This window comes from Stegostoma tigrinum, chromosome 4 (genome assembly GCF_030684315.1).
Source record: "Stegostoma tigrinum isolate sSteTig4 chromosome 4, sSteTig4.hap1, whole genome shotgun sequence".
Taxonomy (NCBI): domain Eukaryota; kingdom Metazoa; phylum Chordata; class Chondrichthyes; order Orectolobiformes; family Stegostomatidae; genus Stegostoma; species Stegostoma tigrinum.
This window is the reverse complement of record NC_081357.1, coordinates 167,954-185,282: the sequence shown is the minus strand read 5'-3', so window position 1 is coordinate 185,282 and position 17,329 is coordinate 167,954. Positions and strand designations below refer to the sequence as shown.

At 44.9% G+C, this 17,329-nt stretch overlaps 1 protein-coding gene across 4 annotated transcripts in view; it reads right to left on the bottom strand.

The window, feature by feature from the left end:
• Positions 1 to 17,329, bottom strand: part of btbd9 (BTB (POZ) domain containing 9) — a 153,770-nt gene that overhangs the window by 13,108 nt on the left and 123,333 nt on the right. For all 4 annotated transcript variants that reach the window (XM_059645062.1, XM_059645061.1, XM_059645063.1 and 1 more), the window contains 2 exons: positions 7,923 to 8,030; positions 980 to 1,058 (listed from right to left, as the gene is read on the bottom strand). In XM_059645062.1, the coding sequence (XP_059501045.1) occupies positions 980 to 1,058; positions 7,923 to 8,030 (187 nt within the window). The remainder of the gene's footprint in view (positions 1 to 979; positions 1,059 to 7,922; positions 8,031 to 17,329) is intronic.

Below are 17,329 nucleotides of genomic sequence, written 5' to 3'. Positions count from 1 at the left end.
CACGTACATGAGGAATAGAGAATGACCAGAGAAAGAGTTGGGCTGATCAAGGATTGTAAAGGGAATTTGTGCACGAAGCCACACTGTCCTCCTCACAGTTTACAATTTTTTCAAGTTTAATGTCATCAGCAAAGTACGTAACTGGTGCTCTTGACGACTTCTTCAACCAAGAAATCTTCATTTGGGTCCTAAATATCCTAACCAATCCTCAGGTAACATTTCACTATGTATGTGGAGTTCCTTTTATCTTAGTTTCCAATCCATTATCAAACTCTCCCCTCATAACAGAAGTCTGCAGCATGAAAGGCAGACTTTTGGTCCATTAAGTCTGTGCTGGTCGAAAACTGGTACCTAACTATAATCACATTCTAGTCCCTCTCATTTTATTTCTGGTTTGTCCTCTTTAGGTGTTCGGGTAAAGCAGGGGAATGGGACTGACTTGCTTGCTCAACAGAGTCGGCATGGACTCAATGGCCTCCCGTGTGATATGATTTTGGGATCCCTGGAATTTAGCACAAAATTCAAGGAGCATGCAGTGGTGTTGGATGCTGCACAGCTGCAGGTGACTGTGGATATATTAAACCCCGTCGTCCTCGCAGATGGATGCAGAGAACCAGTGGAATTTTTTCACAGAAGATCATGGAAGCCATCCCTGGTGTGCTGAGCCAATGTTTCTCCCTCTATCAATATCATTAAAACCAGTTTATCTGGTTGCATTTCTGGCATTGGGAGCTTACTGTGCCCAAATTACTTGTAGCACTTCCTACAACACAAACAACAACTACTTTTGAAAGCACCGTATTGGTTGAAAAGTGGTTAAACATGTCCTGTGGGCCTGAAAGGTGCTGTATAGATATCATGTTTTTCCTCAATGTGTAGTAGTTCTATCTGGTCAGGCAATTCTCTGACACAACTCCAGTCTGACCTTCCCTTCAAGCAAACTCAATGAAAAGTCCAAATGTTTGTCTGTAAATCACACCTCATTGGCTGTGTTATAGGTCCCGACAATCCTGATAAACACCACCGGCTGCAACTCAAAGCTGATTGTTTGCCATGATCTGGAAACAAAACAAAGGAAACACAAATGGAGGACAGAAGCATTTAACCAGGAGTACAGAATTAACACAAACACTGGGAGGCTTTCTTAATGAAGGAGTAATAGGTTTCAGCAATACCAGAATTAGATGAGCTGCCAAACACTGAGAAATGTGCAAAAATTCAAACTGAGAGAAGGGTTCAAATATGGTTGGGATATGTGGAATTTTACGCTGATTTGTTTTCCCTCAGTTACGCAGCCATGTGACAAGGTTTGAGCTCCGGGAGAGATTTTCTGAAGGTGAGAATGTTTATCACTTGCTGAAGATCATTCTCGCCTTTAATTAACATCACACATGGATTCCAGGGAATGCAAGGTCTTGCTGGCACAAGATTGTAATACCTGAGGCAAGACATATTGAGGCAGCAGCAAGAATAAATAATCATCATCTTTATAAAGGTGGCAGCAGTGTTGTTTCAGATGTAAGTAGTCCTTTTGGTAGCTTCACCAGGTTGACACCTTTTTCTAAGATGTTCCTGGTGTTCCTCTTGGCAAGCTTTCCCGCACTCTCTACTGAGATAGGCCTGATGGTAACAGTAGGGTGTGGGATATACCAGGCAATGAGGTTGCAGATTGTGTTGGAGTACGATGCTGCTACTGATGATGACCCACAGTGCCTCACAGATATTTATAAACTGACGTTTTCCCAGCTACCATCAGTACCACCTGATCCAAAATGCTAACTCTGAATTAAAAAAACACAGATCTGCTGAGCTTTTCCAGCAACTTCTGTTTTTGTCACAGATATGAGAGTTGACTTGCTAGATCTGTTGAGACTCCATTTGGCATGGTGATAGAATATAGGACAGAACAGCATAGGAACAAGCCTTTCAGCCCACCATCTCTGTACTGACCATGATGCCATTCTAAACTAGCCCCATCTGCCCTCACCTAGTCTGTATCCCTCTATCAGTTCTGATGAAGGGTGTAAACCTGAAACATCGACTTTCCTGTTCCTGATGCTGCCTGACTAGCTGTGTTCCTCCAGCTCCACATTGTATTGACTCCCTCTATTCTCTACCTGTTCATGTGTCTGTTTAAAAACTTCCTACATAGTACTTTCGTATTTACTTCGACCACCTTCCCCGGCAGCACTTTCCAGGCATCTACCTGTGTAAAAAGGTTTCCTTGCACATCTCCTTAAACTTATCCCCTTCTGCTTTAAACCTGTGCCCCCTATTATTTGAACTTTCCACTCTGGGAAAAAGACTCTGTCTATCCACGCCTCTCATGGCTTTATATACTTATATCAAATTGTCCCTCAGCCTCCAACACTCTGCCTATAACAACCTAAGTCTGTCCAACCTCTCCTTGTAGCTAATTTGCTTCAATCCAGGCAACACTTTGATTAACCTCTTTTGCACCCTCCATATCCTTCCAACAGTGTGGTAACCAGAACTGCATACAATACTCCAAATATGACCTAACTAGAGTTTTATACAGCTGCAATATGACTTGCCAACTTTTATACTCAATGCCCTGACTGAAGAAGGGAAGCATACCATCCCCCTGGTTCCTCTGTATATCAGTGCTACTTAGGGTCCTGCCATTTACTGCACACTTTCCGATTACATTTAACTCCCGCAAAGCATCAAGTCACAACTGACTAGATTAAACTCCATTTGCCATATCTCTGCCCAATTATCAAGCTTCATCTTTTGAGAATCTACTTCACAATCCACACTCCACCAATTTTTGTGTTGTTTACAAACTTATCTATCAGACCATCTCTATTCTCATCTGAATCATTAATATATAGTAAACAACAGAGGTCATTGCACTGATCCTTGCAGATCACTACTAGTCATCGACCTCCCGTGTTTTGTGACTAAGCTAATTTTGTCCCCAACTTAAAGTCACCATGCATCCCACGTGATTTACTCTTCTAGATCAGACTGCCATGAAGGACATAGAAACATAGAAACATAGAACAGTACAGCACAGAACAGGCCCTTCAGCCCACAATGTTGTGCCGACCATTGATCCTCATGTATGCACCCTCAAATTTCTGTGACCATATACATGTCCAGCAGTCTCTTAAATGACCCCAATGACCTTGCTTCCACAACTGCTGCTGGCAACGCATTCCATGCTCCCACAACTCTCTGCGTAAAGAACCTGCCTCTGACATCCCCTCTATACTTTCCTCCAAACAGCTTAAAACTATGACCCCTCGTGCTAGCCATTTCTGCCCTGGGAAATAGTCTCTGGCTATCAACTCTATCTATGCCTCCTATATGGTAAACCTCCTCTGAACCCTCTCCAAAGCATCCACATCTTTCCTATAATAGGGCGCCCAGAACTGGATGCAGTATTCCAAGTGCGGTCTAACCAAAGTTTTATAGAGCTGCAACAAGATGTCACGACTCTTAAACTCAATCCCCCTGTTAATGAAAGCCAAAACACCATATGCTTTCTTAACAACCCTGTCCACTTGGGTGGCCATTTTAAGGGATCTATGTATCTGCACACCAAGATCCCTCTGTTCCTCCACGCTGCCAAGAATCCTATCCTTAATCCTGTACTCAGCTTTCAAATTCGACCTTCCAAAATGCATTACCTCGCATTTATCCAGGTTGAACTCCATCTGCCACCTCTCAGCCCATCTCTGCATCCTGTCAATGTCCCGCTGCAGCCTACAACAGCCCTCTACACTGTCAACAACACCTCCGACCTTTGTGTCGTCTGCAAACTTGCTGACCCATCCTTCAATCCCCTCGTCCAAGTCATTAATAAAAATTACAAACAGTAGAGGCCCAAGGACAGAGCCCTGTGGAACTCCACTCACCACTGACTTCCAGGCAGAATATTTTCCTTCTACTACCACTCGCTGTCTTCTGTTGGCCAGCCAATTCTGTATCCAAGCAGCTAAGTTCCCCTGTATCCCATTCCTCCTGACCTTCTGAATGAGCCTACCATGGGGAACCTTATCAAATGCCTTACTGAAGTCCATATACACCACATCCACAGCTCGACCCTCATCAACTTTTCTAGTCACATCCTCAAAAAACTCAATAAGGTTTGTAAGGCATGACCTACCCCTCACAAAGCCGTGTTGACTGTATTTGATCAAGCCATGCTCTTCCAGATGGTCATAAATCTTATCCCTCAGAATCTTTTCTAACACCTTGCAGACGACAGACGTGAGACTTACCGGTCTATAATTGCCGGGAATTTCCCTATTTCCTTTCTTGAAGAGAGGAATTACATTTGCCTCTCTCCAGTCCTCAGGTACGACTCCAGTGGAGAGCGAGGATGCAAAGATCTTCGCAAGTGGCGAAGCAATTGCATTTCTCGCTTCCCAAAGCAGCCGAGGACAAATCTGATCCGGGCCTGGCGACTTGTCAATCTTAATGTTTGACAAAATTTTCAGCACATCAGCTTCCTCTATCTCTATCCATTCCAGCATGCACACCTGCTCTTCAAAGGTTTCATTCACTACAAAGTTTGTTTCTTTCGTAAAGACAGAAGCAAAAAACTCATTTAGGGCTTCCCCTACCTCCTCAGGCTCCACACACAAGTTCCCTATGCTATCCCTGATCGGCCCTACTCTTTCTTTGACCATTCTCTTATTCCTCACGTAAGTGTAAAATGCCTGTGTGTTTTCCCGGATTCCTTCTGCCAAGCCTTTCTCGTGCCCCCTCCTGGCTCTCCTCAGACCATTTTTGAGCTCCTTCCTTGCCTGCATGTAATCCTCTCTAGCTGAGCTTGACCCTAGCTTCCTCCACCTTATGTAAGCTACCTTCTTCCTTATCAAATGTTTTACTAAAGCCCACGTAGGCCACGTTCATTGCCCTACTCTCATCAATTATCTTTGTCACTTCCCCAAAACACTCAATCAAATTTGAAACGAGACCTACCCTGCACAAATGTATATTTACATACCCAGCTCTATCTCTAATAAGACCATTCTTTTTGAAATGCAAGTAAATCCTGACACTGAGAACCTTCTCCAATAAATTACCTTTCACAGATGTAACGCTCTCTGTCCTATGAACATAGAATCTCTACAGTGCGGATAGTGGCCATTCGGACCGATGAGTCTGCACCAACCTTCTGAAGAGCTAACCATGTCCCCGAAACCCCACACTTGCTATGGCTAACCCATCTGGCTGCACAACCTCTGACACTATGGGCAATTTAGCATGGCCAATCCACCTAACCTGCACACCTTTTGTCAGTGGGAGGAACCTGGAGCATTGGAAGAAATCCATGCACACACAGTGAGAATGTGTAAACCCCACACAGACATCACCCGAGGCTGGAATCAAACCTGGGTCCCTGGTGCCGTGAGGTAGCAGTGCTAACCACACTGCCATCCTATGACTTCCTGTATTATCAAGGATCAACACTGACTATTCTCCAGGTTTCTGGGGTCTTGCCTACGGCTAAAGAGGATGTAAAATTCTTGTCAAGGTCCCAGCAATCTCCTCTTTTACTGCCCTCAGTATCCTGGGATTGATCCCATCAGTCCCTAGGGACTCATCTACCTCAATATTTTGTAAGATATCTGACACCTCATTCTTAATATTGACATGCCCCTGAATATTAACATGTCCTTCCCATATCTTACCAGCACCCATGTTCTTCTCCTTCATGACTACCGAGGCAAAGTATTCATTAAGGACCTCACCCACTTCCTCTGGTTCCATGCATAAATTCCAGCTTTTGTCTTTGAATGGACCTAGTCTTTCCTGAGCTATCATCTTGCTCCCAGTAAAACGCCTTGGGATTCTCCTTAATCCTACTTGACAAGGATATTTCATGGCCCCTGCTGCTCTCCAAATTCTTGTTTAAGTTCTTTCCTTCTTCCTTTTCATTCCTCAAAGGCATTATCTGATTTCAGTTTCCTAAACCTTACATATGCTTCTTTTTTTCTTTTTGACTAAACTTTCAATATCTCTTGTCACCTTGGTTCCCAAATCATGCATCCTAATATTTTACCCTCGCAGGAATTTGCTAGTCCTGGTCAACTCCCACATCAGATGTGGATTTACCCCCAAAACAGCTGCTCCTAATCTCATTTCTCCAGTTCCTGTCTAATCTGTTGAAATTAGCCTTCCCCCAGTTTAGCACTTTCACCTAAGGGCTAGTCTTACCTTTACCCACAACAAGCTTAAAATTTACTGTGGAGCAGAAACGCTCCTTAACCCCAAGCCACTGAAACTTCAATCACCTGGCCACACTCATTCCCCAATACAAGTTCTTGTACGGTTTCTTCTCGCGTTGGACTTATCTAAAAATTGTTTCATTAAACACTCCTGGATGCACTTACCAAATTTTTCCCAATTTAAGCCTCTGGCACTAAAGGAGTCCCAGCTGATACACAGGAAATTAAAACCACCCACATATAATGACCTCATTATTTTTACATCTTTCTATGACCTGTTTACACATCTGTTCCTCTGTCTCCTGCTGGCTTTTGGGAGGCCTGTAATATAACCCCATCATAGTGATTTCACCTTTCTTACTCCGAGTTTTATCCATCTGGCCTCACTGAATGAGCCCTCCAAGATGTCCTCCCTCTGTACAACTGTGACATTGTCCTTAATCAGTAATACAACCCCTTTTATATATCTCTATCATGCCTGAAACATCTAAACCCTCCAACACCCGGCTGCCGGTCCTGCCCTTCTCTTAAACAAGATTCTGAAATGGCTACCATATCTTAGTTCCATGCATTAGTTCAAGCTCCAAGCTCATCTGCCTTATCTGCTATAATCTTTGCATTAAGATAAATACACTTCAGAACATCAGTCCCACCATGTTCATTAATCTGGCCCTGACTGTTCTTCCGATTAGTTGGACTTACTTGACTTAACCTCTACATTCTCCTCAATCACTCCACTTGCTGACCTTCTGCTCTTGTTCCCAATGCCTCCCCCACCCCACCCAACACACTACTTTAAACCCCGCTGAGCAGCACTAGCAATTCTCCCTGCCCTCCAGGTTACATGCAACCTGTTCTTCTTCTGTAGGTCCCGCCTGCCCTGGAAGATATCTGAAGCCCTCCCTCTAGTACTAACTCTTTAGGCATACATGAAACTGATTATGTTCCTATTTCTGGCCTCACTAGCACGTGGCATAGGGAGTAATTGAGGACTCCCAGGGCAACACCCTCCTGAATGTATACTGCTGTGCTGTCACCTCTGCTGGGTCAGTCCTGCCAGAGGTACAGGACGTACCCAGGGATTTTGACAGTGTTGCCTGGGATACTATCTTTAGGGTAAAATTCTGAGAGTCAGACTGCTGCTTGACTAGTCTGTGGGACCGCTCTCCCAGTTTTGGCACTAGCCCCCAAATGTTATCTTTCTTGGTGTATAGGTCAACACTGGGTGTTCCATCTGATTTAATTTCTTTCTCGAGATTTTCTGGTGATTGGTACAATGAATGCCTGCTGGGCCATTTCAGAAGGCAGTTGAGAGTCAACCACATTGCTGTGGGTCTGGAGTCACATGTAGGCCAGACCAGGTCTGGATGGCAGTTTCCTTCCCTAAAGGACATTAGTGAACCAGATGGGTTTTTCTGACAATTGACAATAGGTTCACGGTCACCAGCCTGACTCCGTTAGAGAGAGTCATGTGACTCAATGACGCAGATTCTGTTACTTCTGCTTCCCACTTGTATCATGGGCAGCCTATACAAACACACGACTAATGAAATTAGGAATTGTTGGCTACTCAAACTTCTGAGTTTATTGCACCTTTTAATCAGATTAGTTTGTCAATTTGTTCTAAATGTATTTGTGGAAACATCCAATTTATTTACTAATAGTAGGGGAACCATAAAAGATAAACTGTGAAAAATAGCAGGGAATGATTCTGACCTGCACGTAACTTTTGTACGATCTGCCACCATCCTCCACTGCTGCTGGTTGTTGGAGACTTCAATGTAGAAGCTGTAGCTTCGATCATCACAATCCCAGAGCAGTAACCTGATTGGAAATACATATTGTAAAAAGGTACAGCCGACTCAGTCCCTTCATCCTTTTGCACAGGAACAGGGGAAGGTCATTCAGTCCCCCAGCCTGAACCTGTTCTGGACTTATTATTGCTTTCAACATCTTCAGACTAATAACCCACTCCCATTCCTTCCCTTTCTTTTAGCTTTACTTCCTGCATTCTCTGTCACCATGTCCTCTTTCTCCTCCAGTGGGATGATCTGTCCTTTCCAGTTTGGCAGTTAGCTACACCATTGTTCTGCCATTCTCACATTCCAATCATTAATCCGCACAATTTAATATCCTTTCTCAACAGCACTCTCCCCCACTACTACAGCATAAATACTGACCCCATCACACTTCACACAGCTCTGATGAAGAGTCATCTAGACTAGAAACGTTAGCTTGCTCACTCTCCATGGGTGCTGCCTGATCCACTGTGATCTCCAGCATTGTTTGTTTTTTTGGAGTAGGTCATTCAGCCCCCTCGAGGCTATTACACAGGAACAGAAAATCATTCACTTACCACCACCGCCCCCCACACCCCCTAACTCCCACTTCAATGTGTTACACAAGACTGGGAGAAGGTTATTCAGCTCTCCTTATGTCTGTAACATGGAAACAGGAGGAGTAGCTCAGTCCCTCATTTCTGTTACACAGGGACAACAACAGACCATTCACTCAGAGTCTATGAGGACAGGAGGCAGCTATCTGACCCCTCCAGCCTGTTAACATTGTTCTGCAAGTGAAGAAGTCACTGAGTAAAGTGCAAATCCCCACCACATGGTGTTAACTCAATATCATTACAATTATATAGCTATTCCATGAGGCTTTTCCTTATCTGATTCACGCTGTAAGTTCAAAGCTGAAAACATACTGTTTTTATTAAAGGTTCACTTGCTTTGAAAACTGTTCACAATAAATGGTTGTAACAAATCCCACCACAGCAATCTAAAACAATCAATGGCATTCAAAATCAAACAACACAACATCATAAAACAGAATTCAATTCTCCCGATCTCCCAATGTTGATTAATGGATCCTTTAAAATGTTTCTGAATCCAGATTCCATTTTCACCAAACCTGACCCACTCTTTCTTGGAATGTTACCTATCTGAGGTTTCTTTCAGTGGTGGAGGTGAGTACATACAGAAACTAGCATGTATTTCAACTCCGTTTTACTACTGACCCTCAATGTCCCTTTTTTAAAAATTCACTTGTGGGATGTGGACAGCGTTGGCTGCCCTAGCATTTACTGCCCGTCCGTAACTGTCCCCCTTGAGAAGGTGGTGGTGAGTTGCTTCCTTGAACTGCTGCAGTCCACGTGCTGTAGGTGGATCCACAATGCTTGAAGGGAGACATTTCCAAGCTTTTGACCCAGTGACACTGAAGGAACAGCAATATATTTCCAAGTCAGGATGGTGTGTGGTTTGGAGGGGACCTTACTGGTGGTGATGTTCCTATATATTTGCTGCCCTTGTGCTTCTAGATGGATAGGTTATCTAAGGATCTTGGTGAATTTCTTCAGTGCATTTTGTAGATAGTACACACTGCTGCTTTGTTCTGGATGGACCTTCTTCAGTTTTGTTGGGGCTGCACTCATCTAGGCAAGCGAGGGGCTTTCCATCACACTCCTATCTTGTGCCTTGTAGACGATGAACAGGATTTGGGGAACCAGTAAGTGAGTTATTTGCTGATGTAGTCCTAGCCTCTGGCCTGTTGTTGTAGCCACTGTGTTTATGTGACGGGTCCAGTTGAGTTTCTGGTCAATGGTAACCCCCAAGATGTTTATAGTGGGGGATTCAGTGATGATAACAACATCGACAGTCAAGGGGGTAGTGGTAAGATGGTCATTGCCTGGTATTTGTGTAGTGCAAATGTTACCTGCCATTTGTCAGCTCAAGCCTGGCTGTTGTCTGAATCTTATTGCATTTGAAAATGAGCTGCTCCAGTATCTGAGGAGTGTTTTTTTTATTCATTTCCAGAATGAGGGCGTCGATGTCAAGGCCAGCATTTATTGTCCAGATGGCAGCTGCTGATTGCACAATGTTCAGCGCCAGGGAAGAAATCGAGGGCATCGCTGGCTGGGCCAGCATTCATTGCCCATCCAGAATTGCTCAGAGGGCAGTTATAAGTCAACCACATATTGACGATATGAAGCTGGGTTGCGTTGTGGATAGTGCAGAGGGCTGTTCTAGGTTACAAACGGACATTGATAGATGCAGAGCTGGGCTGAGAAGTGGCAGATGGAGTTTAACCCTGAAAAGTGTGAGGTGATGCATTTTGGAAGGACAAACTTGAAAGCAGAATGCAGAGTTAACGGAAAGATTCTTGGCAGTGTGGAGGAGCAGAGGGATCTTGGGGTTCATCTCCACAGTTCCCTGAAAGCTGCCACCCAGGTGGATAAAGTTGTTAAGAAGGCGTATGGTGTGTTAGCTTTCATTAATAGAGGGATTGAGCTCAAGAGCTGTGAAGTTATGCTCCAGCTATTCAAAACCCTGGTTCGGCCACATCTGGAGTATTGTGTCCAGTTCTGGTCACCTCATTACAGGAAAGATGTGGAAGTGTTGGAAAAGGTGCAGAGGAGATTTATCAGGATGTTGCCTGGAATGGAGGGAAGGTCTTAACAAGGAAAGGTTGAGAGAGCTTGGGCTTTTCTCTTTAGAACGATGAAGGATGACTTGATAGAGGTGTACAAAATGACCAGACATATAGGTAGAGTAGACAGCCAGAGACTTTTTCTTAGGGTGGAGTTAGCTATTATGAGGGGACATAGCTTTAAAGTGAGTGGAGGTAGATATAGGGGAGACATCAGTTTTGTACCTGGCCAGCCAAATTTCCCTGAATCCCATGCCTCCTTACTTTCTGAATGAGCCTACCGTGTGGAACCTTAACAAATGCCTTGCTAAAATCTATATACACCACATCATGATGGAGGGAAAGTCACTGATGAAGCAACTGAAGACGGTTGGGTCTGGGACACTACCCTAAGAAACTCCTGATGGGATGTCCTGGAGCAGAGGTGACTGACCTCCAACAACCACAACCAATGTCCTACATACCAAAAACGACTCTTACCAGTGAACAGTATACCCCTGGATACTCTCTGATTCCAGTTATGATCAGGCTCTTTGATGCCACACTTGGTCGAATGTGGCTTTTTTGCTGTTACTCTCACCTTTCCTCTGGAATTCAGCTCTTTTGTCAATATTTGAACCAAGGCTGTAATAAGATCAGGAGCTGAGTGGCCCTGGCCGAACCCAAACTGGGCGTCACTGAGCAGGTTATTGCTGAGCAGATGCTGCTTGATAGCGCTGTTACTGACACCTTCCATCATAGAACATAGAAAAGTACAGCACAGTACAGGCCCTTCGGCCCACGATGTTGTGCCGTGGAATAATCCTAATCCAAAAATAAAATAACCTAACCCACATTCCCCTCAATTCACTGCTGTCCATGTGCATGTCCAGCAGTCGCTTAAATGTCACTAATGACTCCGCTTCCACGACTACCACTGGTAAACTATTCCATGCGCTCACAACTCTCTGGGTGAAGAACCTCCCTCTGACGTCTCCTCTATATACCTTCCTCCTAACACCGAAAAACTATGACCCCTAAACATCACTTTACTGATGATCGAGAGGAGACTGATGGGGTGGTAATTGGCCAGGTTGAATAGGAGACTGACAGCAAAGATAAGAGCCCACGGGATCCAAGGAAATTTAGCAAAATTGATCAAGAGCTGGCTGAATGGCAGAAAGCAGAGTGTGATGGTCAAGGGGTGCTTTTGTGACTGAAAGCCTGGGCTCAGCAGCATCCCACAGGAATCATTGTTGGGGCCATTGCTTTCTGTGGTTTATATAAATGATTTATACTTGAATGTTGGAGGACTGATCGCTATGATGATGTGAAAATTGGTGGGGTGGTAAGTAGTGAGGAGGATAGCCTTAGATTGCTGGAGGATATAGATGGGCTGGGTCAGATAGCTAATCAGCGGTAAATGGAATTCAAATCAGGATAAGCGTGAGGTAATGAACTCTGGTAGAATGAACAAAATGAAGGAATACATGGTGAGCGGTACAATTCCGAGAATCATCGACGGTCAGCTCTGATGAAGAGTGGTCTAGACTTGACTGTCAGCTGGCTCTCTCTCCATGGATGCTGCCTGACCCGCTGTGATTTTCAGTATTTTTCACTTTTCAACACAGATTCCAGCATTTGCAGGAATTTGCTCAGAGAAAGATCAGAGGGACCTTGTTGTGCACAAACACAGGTCTCTTAAAAGGCATTGGGACAGGTGGATAAAATGGTTATGACAACAGTGCAAGAGCTGGGAGATTATGCTGGAAATGGATAAAATGTTGGTTAGGCCACAGCTAGAATATTGGAAGCACATTATAGAAGGGTTGTGGTGACACTGGAGATGGTCCAGAGGAAATTTACCAGGATATTGCCTGGCTTTGAGAGTTTCAGTTATGAAAAGAGATTATATAGTTTGGGATAACAAGGTGCAGAGCTGGATGAACACAGCAGGCTAGGCAGCATCAGAGGAGCAGGAAAGCTGATGTTTCAGAAATGGGGGATGGGAAGGGGGATCTCAAAGAAAGAGAGAGAGGGGGAGGCGATGACACCATCAACCTGTGGATTCAACGAATCATTCTCCGCTACTTCCGCCATCTGCAATCCGACCCCACCACCAAGGATATATTTCCCTTCCCACCCTTATCTGCCTTCCGGAGGAACCACTCTGTCTGTGACTCTCTCGTCCACTCCACACTCCCCACTAGCCCCACCACACCCGGCACTTTTCCCTGCAACCGCAGAAGGTGCTACACCTGCCCCGGCACCTCCCCCCCACCTCACCTCCATCTCAGGCCCCAAGAAAACCTTCCACATTAAACTGATGTTCACCTCAACATCCGCTAATGTGGTACACAGTACCCCTGCTGTGGCCGCCTCTACACCGGGAAAACCAAGCAGAGGGTCCGAGACCGCTTTGTGGAGCACCTATGCTCAGTTTAGAACATAGAACATAGAACATTACAGCACAGTACAGGCCCTTCGGCCCTCGACGTTGTGCTGACCTGTCACACCGATCTCAAGCCCATCTAACCTACACTATTCCATGTACGTCCATATGCTTGTCCAATGACGACTTAAATGTACCTAAAGTTGGCGAATCTACTACCATTGCAGGCAAAGCGTTCCATTCCCTTACTACTCTCTGAGTAAAGAAACTACCTCTGACATCTGTCCTATATCTTTCACCCCTCAATTTAATGCTATGCCCCCTTCGTGCTCGCTGTCACCATCCTAGGAAAAAGGCTGTCCCTATCCACCATATCTAACCCTCTGATTATTTTATATGTCTCAATTAAGTCACCTCTCAACCTTCTTCTCTCTAACGAAAACAGCCTCAAGTCCCTCAGCCTTTCCTCGTAAGACCTTCCCTCCATACCAGGCAACATCCTAGTAAATCTCCGCTGCACCCTTTCCAAAGCTTCCACATCCTTCTTTTAATGCGGTGACCAGAACTGTACGCAATACTCCAGGTGCGGCCGCACCAGAGATTTGTACAGCTTCACCATAACCTCTTGGTTCCGCAACTCGAGCCCTCTATTAATAAAAGCTAAAACACCGTACGCCTTCTTAACAGCCCTGTCAACCTGGGTGGCAACTTTCAAGGATCTGTGTACGTGGACACCGAGATCTCTCTGCTCATCTACACTACCATGAATCTTACCATTAGCCCAGTACTTTGCCTTCCGGTTACTCCTACCAAAGTGCATCACCTCACACTTGCCCGCATTAAACTCCATTTGCCACCTCTCAGCCCAGCTCTGCAGCTTATCTATGTCTCTCTGTAACCTACAACATCCTTCGTCACTATCCACAACTCTACTGACCTTAGTGTCATCTGCAAACTTACTAACTCATCCAGGTCATTTATTAAAATGACAAACAGCAGTGGACCCTACACCGACCCTTGCGGTACACCACTAGTAACTGGTCTCCAGGATGAACATTTCCCATCAACTACCACCCTCTGTCTTCTTTCAGTAAGCCAATTTCCGATCCAAACTGCTATATCTCCCACAATCCCATTCCTCCGCATTTTGTACAATAGCCTACTGTGGGGAACCCTATCGAACGCCTTGCTGAAATCCATATACACCACATCAATCGGTTTACTCTCATCTACCTGTTTGGTCACCTTCTCAGGTTTTGGAGAGGGTGCAAAGGAGGTTTACCAGGATGCTGCCTGGACTTGAGGGCTTGTGTTACGAGGAGAGGTTGACTGAGATCAGACTTTTCTCTCTGGAGAGGAGGAAGAGAGGTGACCTGATCGAGGTGTAATGAGAGGCATGGGTAGAGTCGATAGCCAGAGATGTTTCCTTAGGGCAGGATTGACTGCCACGACAGGTCATAGTTTTAAGGTGTTAGGAGGAAGGTATAGAGGAGACGTCAGAGGGAGGCTCTTCACCCAGAGAGTTGTGAGCGCATGGAAGAGTTTACCAGCGGTAGTCGTGGAAGCGGAGTCATTTGTGACATTTAAACGACTGCTGGACATGCACATGGACAGCAGTGAATTGAAGGGAATGTAGGTTAGGTTATTTTATTTTTGGATAAGGAATATTCCATGGCACAACATCGTGGGCCGAAGGGCCTGTACTGTGCTGTACTTTTCTATGTTCTATGTTCTAACTCAATAAGATTTGTGAGGCACGACCTTCCCTTCACAAAACCGTGCTGACTATCCCTAATCAATTTATTCTTTTCTAGATGATTATAAATCCTATCCCTTATAACCTTTTCCAACACTTTACCAACAACTGAGGTAAGGCTCACTGGTCTATAATTACCGGGGTTGCCTCTACTCCCCTTCTTGAACAGGGGAACCACGTTTGCTATCCTCCAGTCGTCTGGCACTATTCCTGTAGACAATGACGAGTTAAAGATCAATCTCCTTCCTGGCTTTCCAGAGGATCCGAGGATAAATCCCATCCGGCCCAGGGGAATTATCTATTTTCACACTCTGTAGGATTTCTAATACCTCTTCCTTGTGAACCTCAATCCCACCTAGTCTGGTAGCCTGTATCTCAGTATTCTCCTTGACAACATTGTCGTTTTCTAGAGTGAATACTGTCGAAAAATATTCATTTAGTGCTTCCCCTGTCTCCTCTGACTCCACACACAACTTCCCACTACTATCCTTGATTGGGCCTAATCTTACTTTTGTCATTCTTTTATTCCTTAACTACTTAGAGAAAGCCTTAGGGTTTACCCTGATCCTATCCGCCAACTTCTCATGTCTCCTCCTGGCTCTTCTGAGCTCTCTCTTTAGGTCTTTCCTGGTTACCTCGTAGCCCTCAAGCGCCCCAATGGAGCCTTCACATCTCATCCTAACATAAGCCTTCTTCCTCTTGACCACAGATTCCACTTCCTTCGTAAACCATGGCTCCTGTGCTCTACAGCTTCCTCCCTGCCTGTTTGTGACAAATGACAACATCTCTCAGCTGTGAACCATTTCAACTCCCCCTCCCATTCCTCAGACGACATGTCCATCCTGGGCCTCCTGCAGTGCCACAACAATGTCACCCGAAGGCTGGAGGAACAGCACCTCATATTCCGCTTGGGAACCCTGCAGCCCAATGGTCTCAATGTGGACTTCACAAGCTTCAAAGTCTCCCCTCCCATCGACCTCATCCCATAACCAGCCCAGCTCGTCCCCGCCTCTCTGACCTGTCTGACTTTTCTCCCACCTCACTACCAAACCTACTCCCACCTCCTACCTACTAAGCCTCATCCCCTGACCTGTCTGTCTTCCCTCCCACCTACTCACCCCTCCCTCCCTCCTCACTGTCCAACCCCCATCCCAACTCCCTACCTACACTCACCTATACTGGCTCTGTCCCGGTCTCCTCGACCTGTCTGTCTTCTCTCCACCTGTCTATTTATCTATCCACCTTCTATTGTTGCCTCGCTCCTCTCTATTTATTTGAGAGCCCACTTCCCCTCCCACATTTCTGAAGAAGGGTCCAGACCTGAAACGTCAGCCTTCCTGCTCCTCTGATGCTGTTTGGCCTGCTGTGTTCCTCCTTGTTATCTCAGGCTCCAACATCGACAGTTCCTACTATCTCCATATGGTATGGGGTTATCTTCTTTGGAGCAGGGAGACTGAGGGGTGACATGTTTGAGAACAATATCGGTGTGAGGAACATAGATAGTGTAGATAGGAAGAAATGTTTCTTCTTGGTGAAGGGATAAATGACCACACGGCATAGATTTAAGGTAATGGCCATGAAGCTTATAGGAGATGTGATGAAAAATCTTTTCACCCAGACAGTGGTGAGAATCTAGAACTCAGCCTACAAGGGTGGTAGTGGCAGAACCCTCAGAACATTTAAGTAGGATTTAAACGTGCACTTGTGACACTCCATGGGCCATGTGCTGGAAAACAGCATGAGCACTTTCAGGCGGTTGTTTTTGACTGGCACAAATTCAATGGGCCAAAAGGCTTTTTGCTGCGCTGTAGATCTCTATGACTTTTCATTACTCAGTCCATACCTTTCCTAGTATCAACTAATTTTTGTTTTAATTATTATCTGTAAACTTTTCCCCACTATGGATATTTATTCAGCTGTCCTGTATTTGCTGGGTGTTTCCAGCCTAAAAAGATGTAATGTGTTGTGATGAAACTGAGGAACATATGTATCTATATTCTGGCATTGTTTGCTGCAAGTTAGGTCTCTTGGAGTTCTGGATTGGACATACGGGTTTGTTTCTATGTTTGGGATTGAGCATTAGCTTTTGAAGGAGAACTCCAATACCCGTAACTCCAAGTGACAGGGAGTCACCAGTGTTTCTTGGGTCTTATCCAGAGTACTTAAGGAGAGGACTTTCCAGATTGATTCGACCTGGGCAAGGGAGTTGTTAGAGAGGTATCTTGCTCCAAATTGTTGAGAAATCTTTCAATAGTGAAAAATGTGTTAAGCAGAAATCCTAACACCTGGGGTTTAAAGAAATGAAGGTATCACAGATCACACTGTTGTGGATATAGTTGGTAGAAAAGAAATGAAGTTATTTGATGTTTAAAAGAAAAGAGAAAGGAATTGAAGCTGCGAGTGAGAGAATGTGGAAGGAAACTAAGTCGGAAGCATTATAATGATAATGAAGGAAGGGTTATCTACAGTTCCAGCAGATAAAGGTGAAATTTTAATCACTTCAAGCTCATCAAAGTATTAAACAAAGAACATTTCTTTCTTGGAAATGAGCTGGGCTCAGTCTTGCTA